A 12,016-nucleotide genomic window follows, 5' to 3' on the forward strand; every position below is an offset into this window, starting at 1 on the left:
CTTCAACCTGTGCTCTGGAATGAAGTAGCATACAGAACCCGGTCAAACCCAGAGCCTAGCTGAGCCCAGAAAAACTGCAACTGATCAACATCCTCATGTAACATGACCAGGTATAAATGTTTCTGGTTTTAAGTCACTGAGACTTTGGGATTGTTTGTTCCTACAGCAAAAGCTGACTGATATACTCTTATTAGACTGTCAAATTCCTAAGTGAAATAAACATATTTATTCTTTATGATATGTCCTCATACTGAGAACAATGCTCTGAAATTGTGGGCTCCTAATAAGCACATACATAAGAGGGTAAGATTTTTTATGTCCAAAGTTTGGAATCAGTTCATAATTCCTGTCACTGACACACTGACTGCACCATCATATTAATCTCCTTAAAATCATGTTCAGAATTATTCTCATCCTCCTTCTCATTCCTTGATTTTGATCTATTGAGTTATGCCTGATTGATGAAGAAAACCCAAAGAATTTAGGTTTCACAGAAAGGAAATTGGATCTTGGCCATCATATACAGTTGACCTTTGAATAACACAAGTTTGAACTGTGTGGGTCCACTTACACACAGACTGTTCCAATAAATATAGAACAGTACTATAAATGTATTTTTTTCATATGATTTTTTTAAATTTTGTATTTAAAAAAAGGTGGGTTTTTTTTGTGTTTTTTTTTTTGTGTTTTTTTTTTTTTTTTTTTTTTTTTTAGAGAGAATGTGAGTAAGGGAGGGGACAGAAGGAGAGAGAAAGAATCTTTTTTTAATTTTTTTAATTTTTTAAAATTTACATCCAAATTAGTTAGCATATAGTGAAACAATGATTTCGGGAGTAGATTCCTTAATGCCCCTTACCCATTTAGCCCACTCCCCCTCCCACAACCCCTCCAGCAACCCTCAGTTTGTTCTCCATATTTACAAGTCTCTTCTGTTTTGTCCCTCTCCCTGTTTTTATATTAGTTTTGTTTCCCTTCCCTTATGTTCATCTGTTTTGTCTCTTAAAGTCCTCATATGAGTGAAGTCATATGATTTTTGTCTTTCTCTGACTAATTTTGCTTACCATAATACCCTTCAGTTCCATCCAGGTAGTTGCAAATGGCAAGCTTTCATTCTTTTTGATTGCTGAGTAATACTCCATTGTATATATATACCACATCTTCTTTATTCATTCATCCATCAATGGACATTTGGGCTCTTTCCATACTTTGGCTATTGCTGATAGCGCTTCTATAAACATGGGGGCGCATGTGTCCCTTTGAAATAGCACACCTGTATCCGTGGATAAATGCCTAGTAGTACAATTGCTGGGTTGTAGGGTAGTTCTATTTTTAGTTTTTTGAGGAACCTCTATACTGTTTTCCAGAGTGGCTGCATCAGTTTGCATTCCGACCAGCAGTGCAAAAGAGATCCTCTTTCTCCACATCCTCACCAACATCTGTTGTTGCCTGAGTTGTTAATGTTAGCCATTCGAACAGGTGTCAGGTGGTATCTCATTGTGGTTTTATATGTATTTCCCTTATGATGAGTGATGTTGAGCATTTTTTCATGTGTCGGTTGGCCATCTGGATGTCTTCCTTGGAGAAGTGTTTATTCATGTCTTTTGCCCATTTCTTCACTGGATTATTTGTTTTTTGGGTGTTGAATTTGATAAGTTCTTTATAGATTTTGGATACTAACCCTTTATCTGATATGTCATTTGCAAATATCTTATCCCATTCTGTCTGTTGCCTTTTAGTTTTGCTGATTGTTTCCTTACTGTGCAGAAGCTTTTTATTTTGATGAGGTACCAGTAGTTCACTTTTGCTTTTGTTTCCCTTGCCTCCAGAGATGTGTTGAGTAAGAAGTTGCTGTGGCCAAGATCAAAGAGGTTTTTGACTGCATTCTCCTTGACGATTTTGATGGCTTCCTGACTTACATTGAGGTCTTTTATCCATTTTGAGTTTATTTTTGCGTATGGTGTAAGAAAGTGGTCCAGGTTCATTCTTCTGCATGTCACTATCCAGTTTTCCCAGCACAACTTTCTGAAGAGACTGTCTTTATTCCATTGGATATTCTTTCCTGCTTTGTCAAAGATTAGTTGGCCATATGTTTCTGGGTCCATTTCTGGGTTCTCTATTCTGTTCCATTGATCTGAGTGTCTGTTCTTGTGCCAGTACCATATTGTCTTGATGATTACACCTTTGTAGTATAGCTTGAAGTCTGGGATTGTGATGCCTCCTGCTTTGGTTTTCTTTTTCAAGATCACTTTGGATATTCAGGGTCTTTTCTGGTTCCATACAAATTTTAGGATCATTTGTTCTAGCTCTGTGAAGAATGCTGGTGTTACTTTGATAGGGATTGCATTGAACATGTAGATTGCTTTGGGTAGTATCGACATTTTAACAATATTTGTTCTTCCTCTCCAGGAGCATGGAATCTTTTTCCATTTTTTTGTGTCTTCTTCAATTTCTTTCATAAGCTTTCTATAGTTTTCAGTGTATAGATTTTTCACCTCTTTGGTTAGATTTATTCCTAGGTATTTTATGGTTTTTTGTGCAACTGTAAATGGGATCAATTCCTTGATTTCTCTTTCTGTCACTTCATTGTTGGTGTATAGGAATGCAACCAATTTCTGTGCATTGATTTTATATCCTGGAACTTTGCTGAATTCATGAATCAGTCCTAGCAGTTTTTTGGTGGAATCTTTTGGGTTTTCCATATAGAGTATCATGTCATCTGCGAAGAGTGAAAGTTTGACCTCGTCCTGGCCGATTTGGATGCCTTTTATTGCTTTGTGTTGTCTGATTGCAGAGGCTAAGACTTCCGATACTATGTTGAATAACAATGGCTAGAGTGGACATCCCTGTCTTGTTCCTGACCTTAGGGGGAAAGCTCTCCGTTTTTCCCCATTGAGGATGATATTAGTGTTGGGTCGTTCATATATGGCTTTTATGATCTCGAGGTATGCTCCTTCTATCCCTACTTTCTTGAGGGTTTTTATCAAGAAAGGATGCTGTATTTTGTCAAATGCTTTCTCTGCATCTATTGAGAGGATCATATGGTTCTTGTCCTTTCTTTTATTGATGTGATAAATCACGTTAATTGTTTTTGCAGATATTGAACCAGCCCTGCATCTCAATCTCCACTTGGTCATGATGAATAATTTTTTTAATGTATTGTTGGATCCAGTTGGCTAATATCTTGTTGAGGATTTTTGCATCCATGTTCATCAGGGAAATTGGTCTATAGTTCTCCTTTTTAGTGGGGTCTCTGTCTGGTTTTGGAATCAAGGTAATGCTGGCTTCATAGAAAGAGTTTGGAAGTTTTCCTTCCATTCCTAATTTTTGGAACACTTTCAAAAGAATAGGTGTTAACTCTTTCTTAAATGTTTGGTAGAATTCCCCTGGAAAGCCATCTGGCCCTGGACTCTTGTTTTTTTGGCAGATTTTTGATTACTAATTCAATTTCCTTAATGGTTATGGGTCTGTTCAAATTTTCTCTTTCTTCCTGTTTCAGTTTTGGTAGTGTATATGTTTCTAAGAATTTGTCCATTTCTTCCAGATTGCCCATTTTGTTGGCATGTAATTGCTCATAATATTCTCTTATTATTGTTTTTTATTTCTGTTGTGTTGGTTGTGATCTCTCTCCTTACATTCTTGATTTTATTTATTTGGGTCCTTTCCTTTTTCTTTTTGATCAAACTGGCTAGTGGTTTATCAACTTTGTTAATTCTTTCAAAGAACCAGCTTCTGGTTTCATTGATCTGTTCTACTGTTTTTTTGGTTTCGATAGCATTAATTTCTGCTCTAATCTTTATTATTTCCTGTATTCTGCTGGTTTTGGGTTTTATTTGCTGTTCTTTTTCCAGCTCCTTAAGGTGTAAGGTTAGGTTGTATATCTAAGATCTCTCTTCCTTCTTTAGGAAGGCCTGGATTGCTATATACTTTCCTCTTATGACTGCCTTTGCTGCATCCCAGAGGTTTTGGATTGTGGTGTTATCATTTTCATTGACTTCCAGATACTTTTTAATTTCCTCTTTAACTGCTTGGTTAGCCCATTCATTCTTTAGTAGGATTTTCTTCAGTCTCCAAGTATTTGTTACCTTTCCAAATTTTTTCTTGTGGTTGATTTCGAGTTTCATAGCGTTGTTGTCTGAAAATATGCACAGTATGATCTCGATCTTTTTGTACTTGCTGAGGGCTGGTTTGTGTCCCAGTATATGGTCTATTCTGGAGAATGTTCCATGTTTACTGGAGAAGAATGTATATTCTGCTGCTTTAGGATGAAATGTTCTGAATATATCTGTTAAGTCCATCTGGCCCAGTGTGTCATTCAAGGCCATTGTTTCCTTGTTGATTTTTTGATCAGATGATCTGTCCATTGCGGTGAGTGGGGTGTTGAAGTCTCCTACTATTATGGTATTTCTATTGATGAGTTTCTTTATGTTTGTGATTAATTGACTTATATATTAGGATGCTATCACATTTGGCAGACAAATGTTTACAATTGTTAGGTCTTCTTGGTCTATAGACCCCTTGATTATGATATAATGCCCTTCTGCATCTCTTGATACAGTCTTTATTTTAAAGTCTAGATTATCTGATATAAGTATGGCTACACCAGCTTTCTTTTGTTGACCATTAGCATGATAGATGGTTCTCCATCCCCTTATTTTCAATCTGAAGGTGTCTTTAGGTCTAAAGTGGGTCCCTTGTAACCAGCATATAGATGGATCTTGTTTTCTTATCCATTCTGTTACTGTATGTCTTTTGATTGGAGCATTGAGTCCATTGACGTTTAGAGTGAGTATTGAAAGATATGAATTTATTGCCATCATGATGCTTGTAGAGTTGGAGTTTCTGGTGGTGTTCTCTGGTCCTTTCTAATCTTTTGTTGCTTTGGGTATTTATTTATTTATTTATTTATTTATTTATTTATGTATTTATTTATTTATATTTTTTCATCTTTTCTCCCCTCAGAGAGTCACCCTTAAAATTTCTTGCAGGGCTGGTTTAGTGGTCACAAACTCCTTTAATTTTTGTTTGTCTGGGAAACTTTTTATCTCTCCTTCTATTTTGAATGACAGCCTTGCTGGCTGCATATTTTTCTGATTCAGCATACTGCCATTCCTTTCTGGCCTGCCAAGTTTCTGTGGATAGGTCTGCTGCAAACCTGATCTGTCTTCCCTTGTATGTGAGGGACTTTTTTTTCCCTTCCTGCTTTCATGATTCTAGATAGAGTATCTTTTTTTTTTTAAATTTTTTAAATGTTTATTTATTTTTGACAGAGAGAGAGAGAGAGAGACAGAGCATGAGTGGGGGAGGGGAAGAGAGAGAGGGAGACACAAAATCCGAAGCAGGCTCCAGGCTCTGAGCTGTCAGCACAAAGCCCAATGCAGGGCTCAAACTCACAGACTGCGAGATCATGACCTGAGCCAAAGTCAGATGCTCATCCGACTGAGCCACCCAGGCGCCCCTAGAGAGAGTATCTTAAGTAGGCTCCACGCTCAGTGAGGAATGCAACTCAGGGCTTGATCCCATGACTCTGGGATCATGACCTGAGCCAAAATCAAGAGTCAGATGTTCAACCAACTGAGCCACTCAGGTGCCCTTCCATATGATTTTTTTTTTGACTTTATTTATTTATTTTTTGAGAGAGAAATACAGCATGAGTGGGGGAAGGGCAGAGAGAGAGGGAGAGAGACGATCTCAAGTAGGCTCCACAGTGTCAGTGCAGAGCCCAATGCAGGGCTCGAACCCCTGAGCAATGAAATCATGATCTGAGCCGAAATCAAGAGTCAGATACTTAACTGGTGAGCCACCCAGGTGCCCCCATATGATTTTCTTAATAACAGTTTATTTTCCCTAGCTTATTTCATTGTATGATACAGTTTATAATATATATAACATACAAAACATGTGTTAACTGTGTATGTTATCAAAAGACTTCCGGTCAACAGGTTATTAGCAGTGAAGTTTTGGGGGGAGTCAAAAGTTTTATGTGGATTTTCAACTGCACAAGGTAAGTGTCAGCACACCTAACCTGCACATTGTTCAAGAGTCAACTGGATACTATTTCCATTCCTAGATACCCTATAATGGTTAAGTAGAAAGACTCTGCTCTAAACGTGCTTATGTGGCTTAGCTCCATGTTCACTTTTGAATTTAAGACAGGCCACAAACTTTACTTAGGAGGTCCCACTGCAAAGAAAATAGTCTAACTCTTACCTTCAATTATCCAGTAAATTCCTCCACCTTTTACCGAGACCACTGTAGGCATTGTGCAGGAATCAGAGATAATATAAGGAAGAATTCTGGGCTTCCAGGGCTTAGAATGTAATTCAAGGGATCAAGTATACGTGTAAAAGTCTAAGACAATCAAGAGTTATACACTAGTTAATCCTTTACAAGAAGTTGTATGTATGGTGGGAAAGAGAGCTGGTTTGGAAATCAGGACATCTGGTTCTAGTCTTGCTCTGTTGCTAGCTACTTAAGTTACTTTGGGAAGATCTTTTCACTCTTCTGTGCATGTACAGAAAGAATTGAACAGGTTACTATAAGGTCCTTCACACTTGTATGGTAAAGGTTGTGTTCAGAGGACCTCTTTGTTTTCCTGTCCCCTGCTCCCACCTCTAAGCTAGTCTGATTTCAGCCCAGTCCTAGGGACCTCCTTTACCTTGAGTTATGGGCCAGATGATGGAGCTGATTTGAGAGGGAAAAATCTCAGCACACAAGTCCACAATTGTGCTCAGATCCCACCAACTCATCAAGGAGGAGTGGAAAGAGGAGCTCTTGGAAAGCTCACTTAACCCCAAGGAACAACTTGGGCTGGGCTTTGCTGGAGCAAAGCTGGGTGCCCAAAGCTGCTGTGTTAGTTGCCTGGGGCTCATCCATGGTGGGATAGGCTTCTGGAGGAAGAGCTTGAAGAGGAGCTGTCCAGGTGACTGCTATCCAGATACACAATAGACAATATCTCTCTGAAGCCCTTTTGCTTGATTCAGAGAGCTAAACACCCTCCACCCTCTGGCAAAACCAGTTCTACAAAGACAGGTAGCCTGTCCATAAATAGGGCTTCTGAAACCGGAAATGTCCCATTTGACATGAAAGAAGGAAAGGGTTGAGAGAAATGGCAAACAGAACTTTTTTGAACATCCACTGATGCTTTTCAGATTGTTCTTTGGAAAAATACAGAAAGTAGAGATAATCTCATAGGCTAAAATACCTTGCGAGCCTTGCGGATTAGCCTTCTCTGCTCACCTGGCTCCTTTGCTGAAAATGTATTTTAATTCCCAGCCCAGGGCCTTGAGGGGATTGCTCAGATGGCCAAGGGATTGCTTTCTCTGTTGTAGGCTGTCTTCATTTGGCTGCGTGACTGCTGTGGATTTTTTCCAGGTGTTTACAGGAGCTGGGACCACAGTGTGTCTTAATGGACTCATATCAGAGTTAGGTTCTTTAAAGCAAAGGAATTCATTTAAGAAAAGCCCCCTCCATTTATATGAAATCAGTTTTCTTTGCAAAGTGCTCCCGGCAATTCAGCAAAAGAAAGCAGAGGGTGGTGACAAGATAACACTGTAAACAAGAATAATGGCTTTACTTACTTGGGACTCCAGACACCAGCCGCAAGGGGCGCAGCACGCGGAATGCCCTCAGTGCCTTCACATCAAATCCAGCTCCTTTACCTCCTAGAGCATTTGCCCCGTCAGCTTTGGTGGCTTGTTCTAAAATTGCACTAAAAAGCCTAGAAGAGAAGAAGAGGAGAAGGAGCTGTCAGACTCTGAATTCTCTGAAGGAAGCCTGGGACAGCAGAGTTCGCAGGTGCCTCCAGCCTGGGAACCAGTGCCAAGGTGTGTGGGGGGAAGGAACTGTGACCATCATAAGATGACATTCCCTCAGTGTGGGTATCACCCAAGGGACATATCCACTGCCTAGAAAGGTCTGAGTGGGGATAGGCAGGCCATTTGTAGTCATAAAGTTGTGCATGAACACAAATGGCTTTGTATAAGCTAGGTGGCCTGCATAGAAGTGTAAAGCCACTAAAGTTTGCAGTAGTGCCTCTGTCCCTTTGTGGTGTCCTCTCCCCACTCCAGGATTCATAAAGCCGGCCCTCATGTGGCCAGGAACCGCATCCTCTTTCCTCCCCACTTACTTTCTTACTCCTAACAATTCCCTTTTGATTTAAACTGGGCACAAATAAATGATAGCATAGAAACTGGCTTTGTGCTGCGGATATAAGGATGGGAAACTGACCACTGGCTTTAGTAACGTGCAGACCACTTAGACTTTGAAACATCTGTTTGGCGGAGTGATGGGGACAATGCCTAATAGATATGGGTTCAAGAGAAGACAGCAAGAAAAGTTTGAGACAGCTCTAACACAACTATAATGCAAGCCACAAATTTGAGCCATATATGTAATTGAAACTTTCTAGATTAGTGCTGAGTGGCCATGTGGCTGGTGGCTACAGTATGGACAACCCTTCTGACGAGCTTTGCTGTCAAAGGTGGTAGAAGAAAAAAGATGGTTACAGGAGAGGGTGTGGAATCAAGAGAGTTGTGTTTGCTTTAATTTTTTAAAAATGTTTATTTACTTTTGAGAGAAACAGAGAGAGAGACAGAGGCATGAGCAGAGGAGGGGCAGAGATGGAGACACAGAATCCGAGGCAGGCTCCAGGCTCTGAGCTGTCAGCACAGAGCCTGATGTGGGGCTGCAACTCACAAATCGTGAGATCATGACCTGAACCGAAGTCGCACGCTCAACCGACTGAGCCACCCAGGTGCCCCAAGTAGTGTTTGCTTTTAAATGGGAGATACAGCAACATGTTTATATGTGATGGGAGTTATGTAACAGAGACAGGTGATCTGGCAATGCAGAAGTGAGGGAATAATTACTGGAAGGATTGATACCCTTCAGTAGGCAGGAAGGTATCTCATGTACCCTGAGGGGTATTGGCCCTAGATAGGAGAAGGGATGGTTTATCATGGTTCTAGTAGGAGGGCACATTATAGCGGTACAGATGTTATCCTGATTGCACCTGTTTTTTCAGGGAAACAGGGAGCAAGGTCATAGGTGAAAATGCAAATGAGGAGTGGGTACTGGAAGTTTGAAGGGTGAGGCAAAGGTATAAAAGAATCACCAAAGAAAGCAAAGAGTGAATGAGGAAGGCACATGTAGTAGGATTGCCAGATATCATCAAGGACCTATTTGAAGTTGGTGGTCATGAATGTAAAGTGAAACCCATCAGCTCAGCTTTAAGTTTCTCTACCCCTTTCAATGGCATAGCTTCAGGTACCAGATGGATCTCCATCTAGTTGTATTTGATTGTGGTTGGTGTTTTTCCAAATGAGCAAGGTAGATGAATAGAAAAATGAGGAAGTTGACTGTACATGGTAGTGAGAGATTATGATGGGCTGGGCATTTAAGCTGGTTAAAAGGAGGACTGGACACAATGGGTGGAGGAACAGAGAGAATGGGACAGGGTGAATGGATTGTCAGAGTCAAAGTGCAAGAGGGAATAAGCTGGAAATATGGGTGGTATTGTTTACAGAGTGGGATGTTTGGTTTGACGTTATGGGGGAGGGCTCAGTTATTACTTATGGCAGGGATAGTGGCTATAACCATGGGAGTGTGCAGCTGGAGTCAGGATGGAGTCAGGGTCGCTGGGTGGGGAAGATATCAAGGAACCAAGAAGCTACTGGAAGGGACAGTAGCAATACTAAGTTTAGAGAGAATGGGAATGAACCAAGAGCTCATGTCTTCAAGGAATAGAGTCCCATAGAGGCCTACAGAGGATCCCATAAGGAGAAGTAGGGGTAGAAGGGTCTGATCACACACATTAAAACTGGAAGTTGCTAGGGAAGGGGAGGGGTAGCCATCTGAAAGCAGAAATAAGAGAAACACAGGGCCCTTCTCCTGACCTCTGGGTTGTGGAACAAGGCATTTGGGAGAGAGTGGTAATCTCTTGAGAGAATGCAAGGGAGGCAGGACTCTTGGGGGGAGTCAGGGAGTTAAATGAGAGGCCAGAGACAAAGCTGAGGGTTTAGGGCAGCACTTGGGCCATCTGCTTTGTAAATGAAGTTTTGTTGGAGTTCAACTACACCCATCGTTTACATATTGCTGTTGTCTATTGCTGTTTTCTCACTAAAGTTGAATAGTTGGGACAAAGAGTACGTGGTTTGCAAGCTGAAAATGGGCATGTTGCCCTTTATAGAAAATGTTTGCTGACACCTGAATGGGCGATGGCTTGTGGGGAGCAGAGGGCACAGTGGAAAGGTTTCAGCGGGATGGAGAGGGAGAAGGGGTCAGAAGATGCAGAGAACCATGTGGGAATGAGAACCTGGAATCTTGGGCTTTTTGTGGTGACCAAGAAAATTAGGGGAAAGAAAAGACACACAGGGCAATTTCTGTCCTTTGTACTAGAGATGACCACCGATTCACTGTCAGTAGAGTGTGTGCTTGGTCATGGCCTGGGGTCAGGGGGAAGCCCAGGTATCAGACTGGGTCCCCACATCTGGCCTGAACTGAAGACCAGGGCAACTTTGTTCTTGAGGAATAGGCTTGAGCTCCTTAAATGACTCATGCCCCAGGGAACTAGATCTGAAAACAGGGGAGGCTGCAGCTAGGGGCCTAGCTTTGAAGAAACTCAAATCCAGGCAGGGCCCAGCAATTGAGGGAGTTGGTCTAGATTAAGGATTTCCAAACTGTGCTCCATGGATCCCCTGGGGATATCTTGGACAGCAAGGCCAGAGAAAAGTGGCTGGAACACAGTGGCTTTCATGGGCCTTTGAGTAAGGCTTTAACAATGGGTTCTGCAGCTAAAAAGTTTGACAACACTGACCAGACCACATCTAAAGTCTTTCTTGGTCCTGTGATTCTTTCAGCTCAGCTTGGCAATTTGATGGTGTCATATGTTAGCTGGTGACATCCTGAACCCCAGGCAGAGTTGCCTTGATGAGGGGAGCGGGCTTCTTTCTCTGCAGAGAAATGTTCTTTCCACTGAAGTCTAGATTACTGAAATCTTAGAAAATGGAGACTAGTTTGCAAGTTTGTCAAACAGCATTCTAAATCCAAACCAGATTTGGTTCCTAGTATTTCCTGGAAGAAAGCAATATGCTTATTAGAGTACAAGTTGTTCACAAAATATTATTCATTGAAGGGAACAGAGGTTAGACAACTTTTTTCTCTTTTCCCTGTCCCAACTTGATGCGGACACTTTATTAAGTGCCTGATTTTAATTTTTAAGGGGTAGAAAATTCAGGAATGGGTCTAGGAGGTGTTCTTGGCTTGTAGGGACTGGTGTGTTTTCCTTGATTAGGCACTGTAAAGCCCAAACCACTGCTTTGTGCCTACCTGTCCCTAAGGGCTGGGTTCAGATGTGGATGCTTGGTCAGGGGTGGGGGCAGAATTCTCCAGGAGTTGTGTCTGGCAGTTTCCTAGCTGGACATTGGAGCTTTTTAAAAGAGAACAATGAGGCTCTAGAGGGCCCAGTGAGTCAGAAGAGCAGGGCCACCATATTGGGAGGAAGACAGGAGCAAAAGCCCCTGTGGCTGGAGTAGAGTGTCTTGAGCAGGGGATCTAGTGAAGATCCCGAGGTCCCTGGGTTGGGTAGGGAGAGGCCTCTGAAGTCCTCCCCACTTTCATTTAGTAGGCCCACCTCCGCACTGTACCAAGGAAACTCTTCCACTTTGGGAAGGAAATGTGACCGGCTTGTGGGGGGGAAGGAAATGCCTCTTGTCCCAGGACCCCAGCATGGCAATGCAGAAATGAGAGAGCAGCTCTTAGCCTGGCACTCAGGCAGCAGGCAGGCACACCCACCTGTCTCCAGGGCCAGGCAGACCCCCTTCTGATCGTAGAAGGGCAGAAGAAACCTTCCCCTAAGTAGCTGTAGATGAGGAGCCCAGGGAGTAGATACTTCCCAGGAGACATAAGGGAAGCAGAGGGATATCCATTTAATGTTATAAAAAGGGCAGGAAAAGAAGGTACAGCTGAAAGAGGTTGTTGAGCTATGCTGTGTGTGTGTGTGTGTGTGTGTGTGTGTGTG

General features: G+C 41.9%; 1 protein-coding gene across 39 annotated transcripts in view; it reads right to left on the reverse strand.

Moving 5' to 3' along the window:
* The window catches only part of CACNA1C (calcium voltage-gated channel subunit alpha1 C), a 760,549-nt gene that overhangs the window by 248,595 nt on the left and 499,938 nt on the right, over positions 1-12,016 (reverse strand). For all 39 annotated transcript variants that reach the window (XM_043563280.1, XM_043563302.1, XM_043563296.1 and 36 more), the window contains exon 5: positions 7,578-7,717. In XM_043563280.1, coding sequence (XP_043419215.1) covers positions 7,578-7,717 — 140 coding nt within the window. The remainder of the gene's footprint in view (positions 1-7,577; positions 7,718-12,016) is intronic.

The sequence above is a fragment of the Prionailurus bengalensis genome, chromosome B4, assembly GCF_016509475.1.
Source record: "Prionailurus bengalensis isolate Pbe53 chromosome B4, Fcat_Pben_1.1_paternal_pri, whole genome shotgun sequence".
In the NCBI taxonomy this organism is placed as follows: Eukaryota; Metazoa; Chordata; class Mammalia; order Carnivora; family Felidae; genus Prionailurus; species Prionailurus bengalensis.